Source organism: Chelon labrosus, assembly GCF_963514085.1.
Source record: "Chelon labrosus genome assembly, chromosome: 16".
Lineage (NCBI taxonomy): Eukaryota > Metazoa > Chordata > Actinopteri > Mugiliformes > Mugilidae > Chelon > Chelon labrosus.
This window is the reverse complement of record NC_140349.1, coordinates 3,584,109-3,600,527: the sequence shown is the minus strand read 5'-3', so window position 1 is coordinate 3,600,527 and position 16,419 is coordinate 3,584,109. Positions and strand designations below refer to the sequence as shown.

The window sequence follows — 16,419 nt, the reverse complement described above, 5'->3', positions numbered from 1 at the left end:
CAAATAGAACGCCCCCGAGGTCGTATATACAGGTCGTCAACTCGTTGAGGCTCAGAGGACCCCGAGTTCAGTTTCCAAGATGGCTACCACGAGCATCACACGTAGTAAACATTGTGGTTTTCTACTGTTTTAAGCACTTTTGTCTTTGTTGTAACCAAATGTAGAAGTCGTACACATAGCAGTGTATACGGTTACCCAATAGGCATGTCGCTACAGCTAAATACCGCTTAATAAGTTATTTTGTAGCTTGTGCAGTTTAAATTGGCTAGAGACGCTCCATGTTGCTATGACAACAATGCTGAGTCTTGAGCAGAAAGCGGAGCAGTAGCCTATCGTTAACGTTAATCAAAACGGAATATTCAGATATCAAACTGTGAAATATGTTTGTGTAATATGTAGTGAACATGTGAAATCCGCCGTGGTTGCACTGTAAACGAGATAAACACTATAAATGTTACGAACCGTCCAAACTGCCTAGTGCAACCAAGCACATTGAACCACATTGATGAACCACAAACTTTGATTGTAGCTGTACTCTTTCAGAGCTAGCGCAACAGCGACTTTCCTGGAGGCGTCCATCTTTTCTCCGATCTCTCGTAAACAGAACGCAAAAACCCGCTGTAACTTGTTTTCCGACACGGATGTGACGTCACTCCCGAGTTGCAAGTCGCGCTTACAAGACAAATAGAACGCACCAAAAGGCCAAACGGTGCATTTTATATGACCTGATGACCTCAGAGGTCACATGCCACTGTCAGCCAGTGAACTGCTTGGTCAGTTTTCACACCTGGAGGATTGTGGGACTTAGAGTTTCCAGGGCTTCCCTTTGTCTCCAAGACAAAGACAAAACATGTGGTTAACTTGATTATGCATGGTGAGCTGCCATAGCTCACCACCAGGTTCAGATCCCAACATACTTCACACAAACACTACATCCATCTGCTCCTGGCACGGCCCCTCTGTCAAATTTTAGAACCCACTGTGCCCCACGAGTCAAAAAGTTTGCCCACCCCTGCATTAGTGCATATTAAGGAAAACAAGAACAGATACTGATCCAGGATCAGACCAGGAGTCAGCTGACAGAGAGATCTGCAGACTATAAAAACACTGAGATGTAGAATGAAACCTTTATGGTCTCATTTGAGATCATAAAGGTTTTTGATGTTCAGGTGAAGGACTAGTTTAATTAATTAAAGAATAATAAATATAATTATTGTTTTATACATAAATAAGGTTGATAATTTCTGTTCTGATCCATCCATTTTACATCTAACACCTGAACTCTGTGGCTATGATCATGAGTCAGTTTAGTTTATGTTCTATGATCTATAATGATCTGAGGTCAGGTACCCACATACAACACAGAACATACTGTACCTTCACTTTGGTTGAAGAGCTGCTTCAGACTGGAAATCGTGGTTCTGAAGAATTCAGGATACTCAGCAAAACATCCATAAGTGTACATCTTTAACTGATCAGGATCATTTTCAAAGACTTTTTTCACCCAGTCCAGTTTTTGTTCTAATTTCTTGTTGATGCCATCGCAGTAATGAGCCTGGATGTCATCAACTGCCACAACAGCCACAAGTTCTGGAAGGTTTGAGACTCCAGAGAATCCAGTGATGAAATATTTCAGTGAGTGTTTCACTGTGGGACAAACAACATTTATAATGTGAGTGAAACATAAATAGACTCATGGTCACAAATATGGTAGATTTCTGTTAAAAGAAAACTAGAAAAGGAAGAAAAGATGATGAAGAATGTGAATGAGATCTTAGCAGTTGATGAAACACGACAGAAGAGAAGCAACAAAAGTAAAGTTTTCATCTTGTTCTGTTTCTATAAAGACTTTAGACCAAGTCACCAGCTGGTTGGACTGATCTGAATGTGTTTAACCAGAAACTTGTGTTGGCTGTGCCAGTAAAAATGAAAAAAAGAATCAAGTCAAACAGGTTTTGTTTCTCATAAGTTAACATGTGACAGAGGATTAAAAAAAAAAGATCTTCCTCATTCATGCAAACCTTACAGAGAGAATATTACAAAGTAATCATCAAGGAAACTACTGCTGAGCTGCAGATATGTCTTTCATAAACTAATCACTATTCAGTGATTTCCATGGGTGCTTTTTAAATAAAGTTGTTCTCAGTATTCTGAGTTGTTGATGTGAGGAACTGAATCATGTTCAATGTGTATAATTGTGTGTGTTACCTGAGCTGGTGTTTTTTGGACTTTAGCAGCAGACAAGTAGAGACAGACAGCTTTAGATGAAGCAGCAGAGACACAGACACATGACAGGATGCAGAGACACATTTATACTTTCTGATGTGATTCATTGCCAAGACTGTAATTACTCATATCACCTTGTTTCTTTTTATGAACCATAAATCCAGCAGCTGCTGCAAAGATGAGAACAAGAACAACCACTGCAGTGATGATGATGATGATGATGATGTTGAACAAGGAATGAGAGAAAATTAAGAACAGTCCAGGTTATCCATCAATTTATTCATCAATGTCCTTTCTGTCCATCTCTACAGCAACAACAAAAAAAATGACAAAGAAAAGAAAGCGTAAATTCTAAATGTTTATAAGGTTTTCAGAAAACTAATGTCAATTATTACTAACTGTAATATAAAAGCTAAAATATCTAACCACAGACATTTCATTTCATCTGACGTCAAAATGATCCAAAACTCAGAGACGACTGTTAGAGCTACGTTAAAACAGCATCAACAGTTGTTTTAACTTTCTCAAAATTATTATTATTCATTCTTTAATTTTCTGTAACTGCTTGTCTTCTGGAGGGTCGTGGGGGTGCTGGAGGTGGGGTACGCCCTGGACAGGTCTCCAGTCTATCACAGGGCTAACACAGAGAGACAGACAACCGTTCACACTCACACCTACGGACAATTTAGAATCACCAATGAACCTAACCAGCATGTCTTTGGACGGTGGGAGGAAGCTGGAGAACCTGGAGAGAACCCACGCAGACACAGGGAGAACATGCAAACTCCACACAGAAAGGAACCAGTCAGCCCATGGATTCAAACCTGGGACCTTCTTGCTGTGAGGTCTAAGTTATCATATCAAGCAGCACGCAAACCCAAGAACATTAGTGAACTGGAGGCCTTTGCCCATGAGGAATGGGCTAAGATTCCCCAGGAACGCTACCAGAAGCTGGTGTCTGGCTATGCATCACGTTTGCAGCAGGTCATAACAGCAAAAGGGTGCTCTACTAAGTATTAAAGTTGCTTATCATTAAGGGGTTGAATAATTTTGACAATGCAGTGGTCATTAAAAATGATATTTTTGTGTTGAATTTGGAGAAACCACTTGTAATATTAGTTGTGTTGAGCTATCTAAGTTGCTCTTGCTTGATTTGTTTATTGCAAACCTTTGCTAATTTGTACATTTTGCAAATAAACCTTATTTGCAGTGGGGGTTGAATAATTTTGATTGCAACTGTATGTATAACTGTGCATGTGACAAATAAATCTTATCTACATTAGTGTTTCTGAGGAGTACTGTGGAGGCACATTGTTCATCTTTGATCACACTACTATATATGTGAAGAGCTCCCTAAACAAGAGACACACAAGAGAACAGAAGAGTAAATCCTGTCTGTAGGGATAATATCAAATGGTAAATGGTAAATGGCCTTGCTTTTATACCTATTGGTACTCAAAGTGCTTTACAGTCACAGACACATCTACCCATTCACTCACACAAGCACTCACACATTCACAAACCAGTGCCACGCACTGGGAACAACTGGGGGTTCAGTGTTCAAGGACACTTCGGCATGTGGCACACTCCGGGGATCGAACCGCTAACCCTCTACCTACTGAGCCACAGCCGCCCCCAAATGACATCTATAGTGGAATACTGTATTATTCATTCATCTTCTGTAACCGCTGGTCACTGGGAGACTAGAGCCTATCCCAGCTGTCCTTGGGTCAGAGGTGGGGTACACCCTCCAGAAGCCGCAGTACCCGGAGAGAACCCATGCAGACACAGGGAGAACATGCAAACTCCCCCTTACTGTATTTAGTGCATTAAATCAAAGCAATAGAATATAACATGATTTGTGTCATTAAAATGACAAAATCTTTGAAATGATCAAAAACACTCATGTAACATTCTTCAAAATATAACACTGCAAACATCTCATACCTAACATTTAGAAAACAGGTTTAAAACCTTTTAATAATAATCTCACTTTTGTTCATATGAGGTTTCTGGATTCAGTCTCTCAGAGAGCTCAGAGCTGTCTTCACTATCTGTAAGGTCTGAAACAAACAGAGTTAAAGGTCAACTTATAGTCTGGAGAAATCATCAACAGTTTGTTAGATCAGTAGAAACAGAATAAAATCAGTTTTACTTACCAGGTGGAGCCTTTTGGTCTGAAATGAAAAGTAAAGACAGGTCATTTCAGTTCCAGTTGTTAATGTCAGAATATCTTTCATCATCTTATCTCCAGTGAATATGATCCTCTTCTACTCACTCAACCTGAAGAATAAATCCACTCTGCTCTTCTGTTTAGTTCTCACTTTTTCTTTCTTCATCACTTCTCTCCCTCATCAGCCAAAGATAGAGAGGTTCTGATACAACAACAACAACTTTTACGAACAACTTACGAACTTGTACGTACCAAAATCTCGGTAAAATGTCTTTAATGTGGTAGATTTACTGTAAAACATTGAAGGAGACTTCTTTAATGTTATAACGGCTGTAGTATTTATGTTGAATACTTGAGCCTTTTCATTTTGGATTCAGGACAATATAAAAATATTTCTGACGTGTCTGTTAATTGACACTTTATTGTGAATATCATCTATAAAATGTGGGAAAAACTTAAACTGAAACTGAATAGTGTTGGTTTAATGTTGAATGAGAAGATCTATTTGATCCAGTTAGTAATGAAGCAGCAGCATTACCATATGCAAGAGACTGCTGGATGACTTACTAAGTGATGTAAACATTACAACAGCCAATATAATAATGCATACGTAATACATACATCTCTGATTCCTCATTGATGCAAGAACATGAACCAGTGAATACAACAAGAAGTTATTATGAAAGGATGATTAATGTAAATATAGAAGTGTAGCTTGTAACCTTCCACTTGTTTCTTTTTATAGTTAAAGCAGTTGTAAGCACTGTTAAAATGACTCATGTGTGAAAAATATCTATTGAAGACCACAATTCAGCCTGGATGTCTTGGTTTGATAAAACTCTCAGTGAAAGCTGTGTTTCAGTGAAATTCCACTAGAGGGCGACAAAAACCGTGAACTGGTTACCAAGGTAAAACTCACTGTCAGGACATTTTCTTATCTTCAGAATCAGAATCAGAATAGACTTTATTGCCAAGCATGATCGTACATACAAGGAATTTGCTTTGGTGTTGTTACGCCTAAAATAAAATATAGAAACTATATTATAGAATAAATATAGAAACTTGCTCTCAGATATATAAACATAAAAATACAACAAAATACAAAACTATATACACAGTATATATATATATATGTATATTCCACCAGAACATTTACTGTGGGATGGTAGTGGGTTTGATGTGTTCATGGGGGGGGCTTGGCATTGTTCAGCAGACGCACTGCGGATGGAAAAAAACTGTTCGCCATGCGAGTGGTCCTGCACTCGATGGATCGCAGCTGTCTGCCAGAGGGGAGTCTGTTGAATAGTCCGTGTCCAGGGTGAGAGGGATCAGCCACAATCTTAGCTGCACGCTTCAGAGTCCTGGAAGCGTACATCTCGTCAAGAGACTTCAGACTGCAGCCAATCACCTTCTCTGCAGAGCGAATGACACGCTGCAGTTTGCTCTTGTCCTTAGCAGAGGCTGCAGCATACCAGGTGGTGATGGAGTTGGTGAGGATGGACTCAATGATGGCAGTGTAGAAGTGAACCATCATTGTCTTTGGCAGGTTGAATTTCTTCAGCTGCCGCAGGAAGTACATCCTCTGCTGTGCTTTTTTAATTAGGGCGCTGATGTTCAGCTCCCATTTGAGGTCCTGGGAGATGATGGTGCCCAGGAAACGGAAGGAGTCCACAGTGTTGACTGTAGAGTCAGACAGGATGATGGGGAGGAGTGGGGCTGTGTTCTTCCTGTAGTCCACAATCATCTCCACTGTCTTGGAGGCGTTCAGCTCCAAGTTGTGGCGGCTGCACCAAGTCACCAAGCGGTCAATCTCCAATCTGTAAGCACTCTCATCTCCACCTGAGATGAGCCCGATGAGGGTGGTGTCATCCGCAAACTTCAGGAGCTTGACAGACTCGTGACTGGAGGTGCAGCTGTTGGTATACAGGGAGAAGAGCAGAGGAGAAAGGACACAGCCTTGAGGGGAACCCGTGCTGATGGTACGGGAGTCTGAGATGTGTTTTCCCAGCCTCACATGCTGTCTCCTGTCAGACAAGAAGTCTGTAATCCACCTGCAGATGGAGTCAGGCACGGTCAGCTGGGAGAGTTTGTCCTGTAGTAGAGACGGAACGACCGTGTTGAAGGCCGAGCTGAAATCCACAAACAGGACCCTGGCGTTATTGTAATAACTTAGAAACAAAAGAATGATGATAATGGTGATGATTTAAAAAGACTCAGTTTCACCAAACATTAAAGGAAAATACAGAAATACTGATCTTTTGTGAGAATAAGAAGATTTTGGTGAAACAATTAATATTTCAGATAATTTGTGAGTTGAAAATCTAAAATCCAAAGGTAGAATTGGGTATTTGACAAATGAAAGGTAGGATACAACAATAACAAGAGACTTTTCTGAACACCAGCCAAATGTTTTAGTTCATGTGAGAGAGGAGCGGCTCCTGAAAAAAATACTGCTTTAAAAGAAACAAGCAGCAACAAGAAAACTGACTCACCAGGAAAAACTGCTAGAAAAATAAACTCACTCTGTCCTCCATATTGGAGAGTTTATTGGGAGCACGGGAAACGTGAAGAACTGCATCATGTCCAATGGGTCAAGTTCTACGTGTTACCTGAGCAGGTGTGTTTTGGACTTTAGCAGCAGACAATTAGAGACAAGCAGCTTTAGATGAAGCAGCAGGAAGATAAACACATGATAAGATCTAGAGATAGATTCATATTTTCTGATTTGATTTATTGGACAGACTGTAATTAATCATTCACAGGTACAAATGTGCCAGCTTTCACCCTAAATCACAGTATGAACTAAAACCAGCTCAGATGATTGGTTCAGCATTTGAACATATTCATTAGGATCTTCATCCACATTAAAGTTCAATCAATACACTGAGCTGCAAGAGAACAAGTAACTGCTGTGAGAGTTCAGGTGAGCTCAGACTTAAAGAATACCATCATGAGGTGTGTACGGTCCTGGTGTCATTCATTCTGTTGTGGCATTTAGACACTGAGCAATGTAAAACACACACACACACACACACACACAAATAAACGAAAAAAAAAAACATCTTTAACAACACAATATCAAAACATTATAATTAAAAAAGAGAAATGCTACAAAATTAGGCCCAACTTAATATAAACTGAAAACAGGCAGTTTGACACATAGTAGTAGTTCATTGTTGGAAACATAATGTGGAGAAGCCTATGTACAACATTAACATATCTATCCAACAGTGGTGTAACCAGCCCAACTGGCTTAGACGGTAACGTTATGTGAAAGTGATTTCCTGCTCAGTAATTAAACCGTCATCTTTAACTGGTTCCACTAGACTTCATTTGATCTGGTCTCTAACTGTAAACGTCACAATTATGATGAATCCGCCCCACAAAAAAAAGGAACATAGTTTCAGTTATCCAGTATCAAGTGTAGGACAGTGTATTTAAAAATATAAGAAAAATATACTGTCAGTCAGGTTTCTGGATTCAGTCTCTCAGTGAGCTCAGAGCTGACTTCACTATCTGTAAGGTCTGAAACAAACAGAGTTAAAGATCAACTCATAGTCTGGAGAAATCATAAACAGTTTGTTAGATCAGTTGAAACAGAATAAAATCAGTTTTACTTACCAGGTGGAGCATTTTGGTCTGAAATGAAAAGTAAAGACAGGTCATTTCAGTTCCAGTTGTTAATATCAGAATATCTTTCATCATCTTATCTCCAGTGAATATGATCCTCTTCTACTCACTCAACCTGAAGAATAAATCCACTCTGCTCTTCTGTTTAGTTCTCACTTTGTTTCTTTCTTCATCACTTCTCTCCCTCATCATCATAGTATAGTCATGTTCTCCTGACTTCTCCTGACTCTGAGACTTACTCAGCTTTTACTGCTGGATGCTTCAAATTGTAGGATTCAACTCAAAGACTAAATCAAAGTAGCTCACCTTGTTTCTTTTTATGAACCATGAATCCAGCAGCTGCTGCAAAGACGACAACAAGAACAACCACTGCAGTGATGATGATGGCGGTGGTGGTGGTGGTCATGTTACTGGGCTTCTCTGTTGAACAAAGTAAAGATTAAGAACAGTCCAGATAAAGAAGATTAGAACAGAGGTACATTCCACCTCATTTACTTTCCATCTGTATAAAATAAAACTCTTCTTAAAACATTTTCTGTGGCTCAAAGCCTCATTACAGTCTGGTTAGATAAATTACCAACTATCCTGCAGGACAAGTCCTGAAATATCCAACAAACCACAGTCACTCTTACCTCTGTTGGTTCTGATCTGTTCTTCATCCAGTTTGGTGATGATGTCGTCCTCCACACCAGAGAGATGAAACACACAGTCGTACCTCCTCCAGTCTTCAGGTGAGACTGATGAAATGTTCAGGTCAACATTCATCTGGAAGGATCCATCATGGTTGGGGAGGATCTCTCCTTGTTCCACTCCTTCATGAATCTCCTCTCCATCTTTCCTCCAGAACATCATGGCTCTGTCAGGGTAGAAACCTGTAGCGTGGCAGCTGACTGGAGAGGAGGGAGTCTTCTGGAGGAGAGACACTGAGGGGAGGTCTGGAGAGAGAGACAGAGAGGAAGGTGAAACAAAGATGAAGAAATCAATAATGTGAATAAAAAGAATCAATTACAGACATACTATATATTGGTGGTGACATACATGATGATGATAATACCAGTTTAACTGCCATAAATATTATTTATGTTGCTATATTTTTTGGTAATTTGCATGTATTATTTTTTGTTTCTTGTTTAATGCATACTGACCGATTTTGATGGAATTATGTATATGAGAGGAACTTTTATTTTATGTATTTCTGTGTTGCACGGGGACACTTTAAGTAGTAGCAACCAGGAAGTTTATGTTATACACTGACATGTGCTGTCTTCTCCAAGTTGATGAATGGCAGGAGTTGTTACGCCTTGATTAGACGAAGTTGAAGAAAAGGTTGCCCATTCCTTCCGTTTTGCTTCTCATTCCCTCATGGTGAATTGCAGCCAGCGAGGTATATGTGTTTAATGTCTGAATATTGTTGCGCATTTTGTTAATGTTTAATTGCTCGTTAAGCTTATTAGCGGATGCGTGTCTGTCTGAACGTTACAGTGTGTGTAATAAGTATTTTCTGTGTGTGATTGTATTTCATGTAGTTCGACGGTGGATTTCATGGACGATAATTGAAGCTGCGATTAAATCCATCAGTAATTGACAACCCTGGTTCCGTGTATTTCCTGAGGGAGTGATAACCAGCATGTTCAAGTTTGTTAATCTTTTCTTATAAACCTCAAATACAAAGTACAGATTAGGCTGATCTATGGTCATATAATATATTTAAGGATATATCGAACAGTTTATCATAGCTTCAGCACTGATTTAAATCCAAGCATCTATCTTTGACAGAAGACAATCAAAGAGTCTGACTCATTGAACTGATAATACAACAAATATACAATAAACAGTATAGTGTTCAGCAAACTACATCAGGTCATGTGACTCTACCTGTTCCCAGCAGAGAGTTATTCCCATACTTCAGAATCATCTTCAGCCAGTCAGGACACATTTGAGTGAGGAATTCCTCAATTTCTTTTATTGTAACTGTACCAGCATCCCATCTCTGTTTGATAATGTCAGCCTCTGGTTTCAGAGCGGTCCATGTCCATGTCTTCAGATCCAGTTCAATGAAGTCTTCTCCATCATAACCATACTGCATAATACCAGTAACCTCTCCAGTTGTTTCATCCCATTCACAGCCTTGTATCACCTGTAAAATGTGAACACCTGAGAGAGAGAGACAACAGAGATCACAATGAACAGTGATGTACAAATATCTAAAGATGATTTTAAATGATTATTCATTGTGTGATGCACTGGTATGCAGACGCTGCAGTACAATCTGAATGGTTTCAGTAGCATGCTTTAGTCATATGTGACCTTTTTATTTACGGGGCAGTCATTCAACAAACAGTCAAGACATTCATGTGAAACACAAGTCAGTGGTATGGTCTTGTATTTATCTAGGGCTTTTCTACTGATTGGTAGCCTACTACTCAAAGTGTTTCTACACATCTAGATGTTCTAGCTTGAGTGAATAAGAGCAAACACCAGAGCTGAGCACTGGGGGCTCCTAAATTAGATCAGATGATTCATTTGTCATGTATACTAAAGTAGTTGTCTTTACATCCAAGACTGCTGAACTGATAAATGCTAACCATCTGCTGGTGAGCACTGTTGAATGTGAAGGTTCTCAGTCATCCAGGAGATGGGATGTCAAATGGAAATGTTTCATCCAAGAAGCTCCTTCAGTTTTAATGACTGGTGGCGAGAAATGTCCTTCCTGAACTAACAGTTTATAAAACCTGGAATATGTAGGCCTACCTGTACTTTCACTGTGGTTGAAGCTCTGGATAATACTGTCCATCCAGCTTTTGAAGTCATGTGGTTGAATCTCAAAACAATGCTGAGTGTGTAGTTCCCAGACTTCAGGATTGTCATCAAGAAAGTTTTTCATCCAGTCCTGTCTTGTTTCTAATATCTTGTTGGTGCCATCACAGTGAGCAGCCTGGATGTCATCAACCACTGTAACCATCATAAACTCTGGAAGGTTTGGGACTCCAGAGGATCCAGTGGCATAATACTTCAGTGAGTATTTCACTGTAGAACAAACAACAAATATAATATCACTGTAAATCAAATTATAAGAATTACGTAAATAATAATAAATTAAAATATGGACTCAGGCTATCATTTGATATAAGAAGGAGTCCGGTAAAACGTCAACTGTTTCAGAGCGGTTAAAGCCATGGCTCAGAGCAACATGTAAGATCGAGTGGAAAGAGTTTAAAGAAAAGATGATAAAGAATGTGGACGTGATCTTACCTGATGATGAAACATGACACAAGAGAAGCAGGTAGAAGAACGTTTTCATTCTGATTTTATTTTATTGTGATGAAGACACTGGGCCAGATCATCAGCTGGTAAAGAGCTGGGAAGCTGAATCAAAAAGTAAAGGCTGACTGAGGTAAAGCCAGCCCACACTTTGTTTTGTAGTATGAAAATTTTCAGAGCGTATGCGAGAACAGCTTTTCAAAATAAAAGCGATGAGGGTAATTTCCCAATTATTCATTCAATCATTCAGTCACTCTGTCATTAAGTAAATAACGAGTGTACAGTTTGGAAATAAATTTTTTTGGAGACAGATTTAAGTTTTTTATTTGTCAATAGTTTTCATTTTAAGACCTTTTATGGGCTTTTATTTTGAAATTGTACATATTTCCTGGGTGACGTCTTTAAGAGGTGTACTAACAGGTCTCCAGTCTATCACAGGGCTAACACAGAGAGACAGACAACCATTCACACTCACACCTACGGACAATTTAGAATCACCAATGAACCTAACCAGCATGTCTTTGCTTTTTTATGTTATGTTATGTTGTGTTATGTTATGTTATGTTATGTTATGTTATGCTGAAGGTGTTGGTCACTACTGGTCTGTTGGTATTTAACACCAGTGCCACCTACTGGATTCTCTGACAAACTGGCTGACAGGATTCATGGTCTGTTATTTAATCAGGAATGCTTTAAAACTGCAGAGTTCAACGATGCGTGTGCAAAACTGGACGGCAGCATTCAGTAGCGGTTCTACATTGAATTACTCCCCGGGCGAGACCCCCTCCTCAGATACATAAAACAAACAATAATATAAAATATTACGAACAATATACAAATACAATATAGAATAAATATTCTAAATAGCACAAATCCGTCATCACACAAATAACAGAAGAAAGGAGGAGAAAACAAGGAAACCTAATTATTACACTATTGCACTAAGAACAGAAAACACAAACTAAACCTAAAACCTGACCTTTCTGGCCTTCCTTGATGCAAAATCATCAATAATGTCATCATATGAAATCTGCTCCCCTATTGAGTGATTGACAGTGATGATGGCAAGGCCAGTGAGCTGTTCCTGAGACATGGTTGACCTCAGGTACGACATGATCAACTTCAGTTTTGAAAAGCTCCTCTCTGCTTGAGCAGTAGAGGTGGGCGGATCGATCCAAATATCGATAATATCGATACCAACGTTGGTATCGAGATTGATCGATACCATTGTAATGAGATCGATACTTAAGTTTCAGTTTCTCTCGTTTCATTAAAGAAGCGACCCGACTCTGTTTGTCTAGATGCCGCTGCTGTCACAGAGCAGATCAGGCTCACTTTGCTCCTCCTCCCCCTCGCGTGTGTTTGTTGTACCGTCACGTGACTCCGCGGCGCCAGGTGACCGAACAAGCCCACCGCTACCAGCCAGGCTCGGCCAGCAGCAACGCATTACACACAACAGAGAAAGAGTAGGGCTGTTTGGTTATATTTTCGGGCCGAAAATGAAACGATAGCAAGTTGTGCTATTTGTAAAAAGGTGGTAAGATACAGTGGTAACACAACAAACTTGTAAAAGCATATAGAAATCCCCGCCCACTTGGCCCCTACAGATGCTGATAAGAAGAAAAAAAGTGCAAAGGCAAAAAAAGGCAAATCACGAAAACACTTAAAATGTCATGAGAATTCATTCAAATTTAGATTGATTCAGATTGATGGCGCATCCACCTTAATTTTTAAAAAGTAACGATATCGGTATCGGTATCGGCGATATTGGCCCAGTATTTACTTGGTATCGGATCGATACCAAATCTAGCGGTATCGCACACCTCTATTGAGCAGTGACACCACTCTAATGACCACTGACAACTGTTCTGTGTGGCTTATATCCAGGGCGCAGTCCAGAATTATTGAAAAAAAAACTTTGCCTGCTTGATGTCATCCACTATAGCAGATATGATTTTGCTGCTGCTCAACAAATCAATCAGTTCATTCAGCACATGATGGCCTAGGTAGCTGTTGTGACTTGCTGTTTCTCTTTTGACACGGTTAAGGTGATCTTTCATTATGGGATCAAACCCGGCCATAAGTTCAACCTCTTTGAGAAAATTCCCATTTGACTGCACAATAGCATTCAGTAATACACAGGATAAGATGTTATAATCCCTTGTGCCAAAATCCCAGGCAAAACACATTTAGAGGCCCTGTTCAGCTAAGAGACCCTACCTAACCTATGGTCATATAATATGACAATTAACCTATAATCTACATAAACTAAGTAAAAGCTGCTGGCTTGTAAGCCCATTGAGCAGCATAGTTCAGACATTGTAAAACATTAGCTAAACGCTGCTGGCTTGTATGGCCCGCTCAGCAGCTAACCATAGCTACCACGTAACAAGAAGACAACAGCAGTATGCAGCATGTCATTGGGGTTTTCAAGTGGGCACCTCCCTTCACCGATGTTTCGTTAAGTTAGGCCCACGACACCTCGAGAAGGCTTAACAGTGATTTCCAGCGTCCTGGAGTCACCCCCCTCCACACCGCCACTGCACAACCCTGTTTCCCTCACCATTCGATGTCTATCAACAGCTAATATAGTAACTAATAACAATAACCACGTAACAAAAACAAATCTACCATGATTCGCCCCGTTGATGCGGACTGAACCACGTAACAAACAAACATATCTAACGTGGTTCGCCCCGTTGATGCGGACTGAACCACGAGCCAAACAAACAAATCTACCATGATTCGCCCCGTTGATGCGGACTGAACCACGAGCCAAACAAACAAATCTACCGTGATTCGCCCCGTTGATGCGGACTGAACCACGTAACAAACAAGCAAATCTACCGTGATTCGCCCCGTTGCTGCGGGCCGAAAACACGTAACAAACAAATCGCGTAATAAACAAATCGAGGCCTACATGCGGCCTTCCTTACCTTAGCTAGTTCCCCAGCTAGCATGCTTTCTGCGCACCCATAACCAGTCGCTGGCTCTCTCTGCTGCCCGGGACATGTTGCTAACCGCAGTCCTCTGGCTCCTTCCCCGTATGCCCAGCTCGCTCAGCAGAGCAATCACCGACTTTGCCACAAATCCACGGCAACCCACTTCTACCGGGCGGACATAAGCCTTCCATCCATTCTGCTCTGCATCTGCTGCTAACTCTGCATACTTAGCTCTTTTTCGCTCATTAGCCTCCTCAACTCTATCTTCCCACGGGACAGTCAGCTCTATGAAATAAACCACTTTCTCTGGCTCAGACCACAACAGCAGATCTGGCCGTAGTCGAGTGCTAACTATCTCAGCTGGAATAACCAGTTGTCCATTTAAATCCGCTCTCATCTGCCAGGCTCCTCCTACTCTTAGCTGTCCCGTGTTATGCCTGATGCCTGCTGGTCTAGCCTTTTCTCCCTCCCGTACAAACTTAATACATCTATTCTCTCTGTTAACGGCCATGGAATTTAAATTCACCCGTTTTTCCTCAATTGCAGCTGCTAAACATTTCAGTACCTGGTTGTGACGCCAGGTATAACGTCCTTGGGAAAGACTAACCTTACAACCTGTCAGAATATGTCTAAGCGTGCAGACACAAGTGCACAGTGGACAGGCATTATCCTCACCTACCCATTGGTTTAGGTTCTGGGGAGTTGGCAGCACATCATAAGTAGCCCCTAACATAAATCTAATTCTGCTAGCCTCCATGCTCCAAAGCTCTCTCCACTTCAACTTCCTTTTCTCCACACTCTCCCAGTTCACCCACTGACCCTGCTTAGCCTGCGACACTGCCTTCGAGCATCTAACTGCTTCCTCCTGCTTCTGTACTTCTTCCACTACCATCTTTCTCCTTTCCACTGCTGATGCCTTGCTCCACAGAGGTTTCCCTGCACACAGCCCTAGGCCTCCACGCCCTTGCTGTACATGACCTATGATATCTCTATGTTTAAGAGCTGCCTGTGCTTGCTGTACTGCCTCTTTTGCCTTCCACTTCCTCCCTGTCTTAATAGTAGGCGCTACACTCCTAACCACTGGATCCTTTGACTGAGTAAGAGTCATTTCCAGTCTAACTTTAGCACACTTAAACTCCTCTGTTAGGCTGGTAACTGGGAGCTCCAGAATGCCTTTCCCATACAAGGCTGTGTCACTTAAGCAGCGTGGGACACCAAGCCACTTTCTGATAAATGAATTAATCATTCTTTCTAACTTTTCTACCTTTGAAAGGGCAACCTCATACACCGTCAGCGGCCACATTAGCCGAGGCAGTAAACAAAATTGCCAGCACCACAATTTTAACTTCCCTGGTACCCCTGACCGGTCTATGCTTGAAATGCCTTGAATCATTTCCTGCCTCAACCCTTCAAACTGCGCCTTATCACTAAGACTTGCATCATACCATCTTCCCAAGCTCTTCACTGGCTTTTCCAGCACTGTGGGAACTACCTCATCATTTATAACAAACTTCTTATCTACTACCTTTCCTTTAACAATAGAAATACTCCTAGATTTAATAGGCTTCACTTTCATCCTAGCCCACTGCAGGTTGCTATTTAGCTTATCCAGCAATCTTCTGGTACAAGGAGCGGTTGACGTTGCTGTCGTCATGTCGTCCATGTAGGCCCTGATTGGGGGGAGGCGAAGCCCTCCTTGCAGCCTTTCTCCACCTACCACCCATTTGGAAGCCCTAATAATAACCTCCATTGCCATTGTAAAGGCTAGTGGAGAGATTGTACACCCTGCCATGATGCCTACCTCCAGCTGCTGCCATGCTGTAGAGTACTCTGCTGTGGTAAAGCAGAGTTGAATGTCTAAAAAGTAGGCTTTGACTAAGTTTTTTATACTGCCTGGAACTCTAAAGAAGTCAAATGCTTCCCATAACAAACTATGCGGCACTGACCCAAAAGCATTAGCCAGGTCTAAGAATACAACATGCAGGTCTCTCTTCTCTTGCTTTGCTAACTGAATTTGGTGCCAAATCATGCTGGTGTGCTCTAAGCATCCAGAGAAGCCTGGGATCCCAGCCTTTTGCACCGACGTATCAACTAGTCTGTTTTTAATCAAGTAACTAGACAACCTCTGTGCCACAACACTGAAGAAAATCTTCCCCTCAACATTAAGCAGACTAATTGGTCTAAACT

The 16,419-nt window shown here is 41.0% G+C and overlaps 3 protein-coding genes across 3 annotated transcripts in view; all 3 read right to left on the bottom strand.

The window, feature by feature from the left end:
• The window catches only part of LOC311500948 (major histocompatibility complex class I-related gene protein-like), a gene marked incomplete at both ends in the record, with an annotated part of 48,339 nt that extends 46,512 nt beyond the window's left edge, over positions 1 to 1,827 (bottom strand). Inside the window, 2 exons of the mRNA XM_084562585.1 lie at positions 1,378 to 1,647; positions 1,779 to 1,827. Coding sequence (XP_084418711.1) covers positions 1,378 to 1,647; positions 1,779 to 1,827 — 319 coding nt within the window. The remainder of the gene's footprint in view (positions 1 to 1,377; positions 1,648 to 1,778) is intronic.
• Positions 1,828 to 4,215: 2,388 nt separating this feature from the next.
• LOC311500947 (major histocompatibility complex class I-related gene protein-like) overlaps positions 4,216 to 16,419 on the bottom strand; it is a gene marked incomplete at both ends in the record, with an annotated part of 84,794 nt that continues 72,590 nt past the window's right edge. Inside the window, 2 exons of the mRNA XM_084562584.1 lie at positions 4,216 to 4,280; positions 4,386 to 4,403. Coding sequence (XP_084418710.1) covers positions 4,216 to 4,280; positions 4,386 to 4,403 — 83 coding nt within the window. The remainder of the gene's footprint in view (positions 4,281 to 4,385; positions 4,404 to 16,419) is intronic.
• LOC311501331 (major histocompatibility complex class I-related gene protein-like) lies at positions 5,346 to 11,407 on the bottom strand. The gene is made up of 7 exons (XM_084563091.1): positions 11,282 to 11,407; positions 10,781 to 11,056; positions 9,905 to 10,183; positions 8,662 to 8,964; positions 8,336 to 8,449; positions 8,021 to 8,038; positions 5,346 to 7,924 (listed from the first exon to the last, which is right to left on the bottom strand). The coding sequence occupies exons 1-7, from the start codon at positions 11,328 to 11,330 to the stop codon at positions 7,866 to 7,868; spliced, it is 1,098 nt and encodes a 365-aa protein (XP_084419217.1). The 5' UTR covers positions 11,331 to 11,407; the 3' UTR covers positions 5,346 to 7,865.

Excerpts from the sequence above, each read along its gene's own strand:
- LOC311501331 (XM_084563091.1), bottom strand. The coding sequence starts at position 11,330 with ATGAAAACGTTCTTCTACCTGCTTCTCTTGTGTCATGTTTCATCATCA. Across the intron at positions 11,057-11,281 it reads GTGTCATGTTTCATCATCAG|TGAAATACTCACTGAAGTAT; the intron begins GTAAGATCACGT and ends TTTGTTCTACAG. Across the intron at positions 8,965-9,904 it reads TAACTCTCTGCTGGGAACAG|ACCTCCCCTCAGTGTCTCTC; the intron begins GTAGAGTCACAT and ends CTCTCTCTCCAG.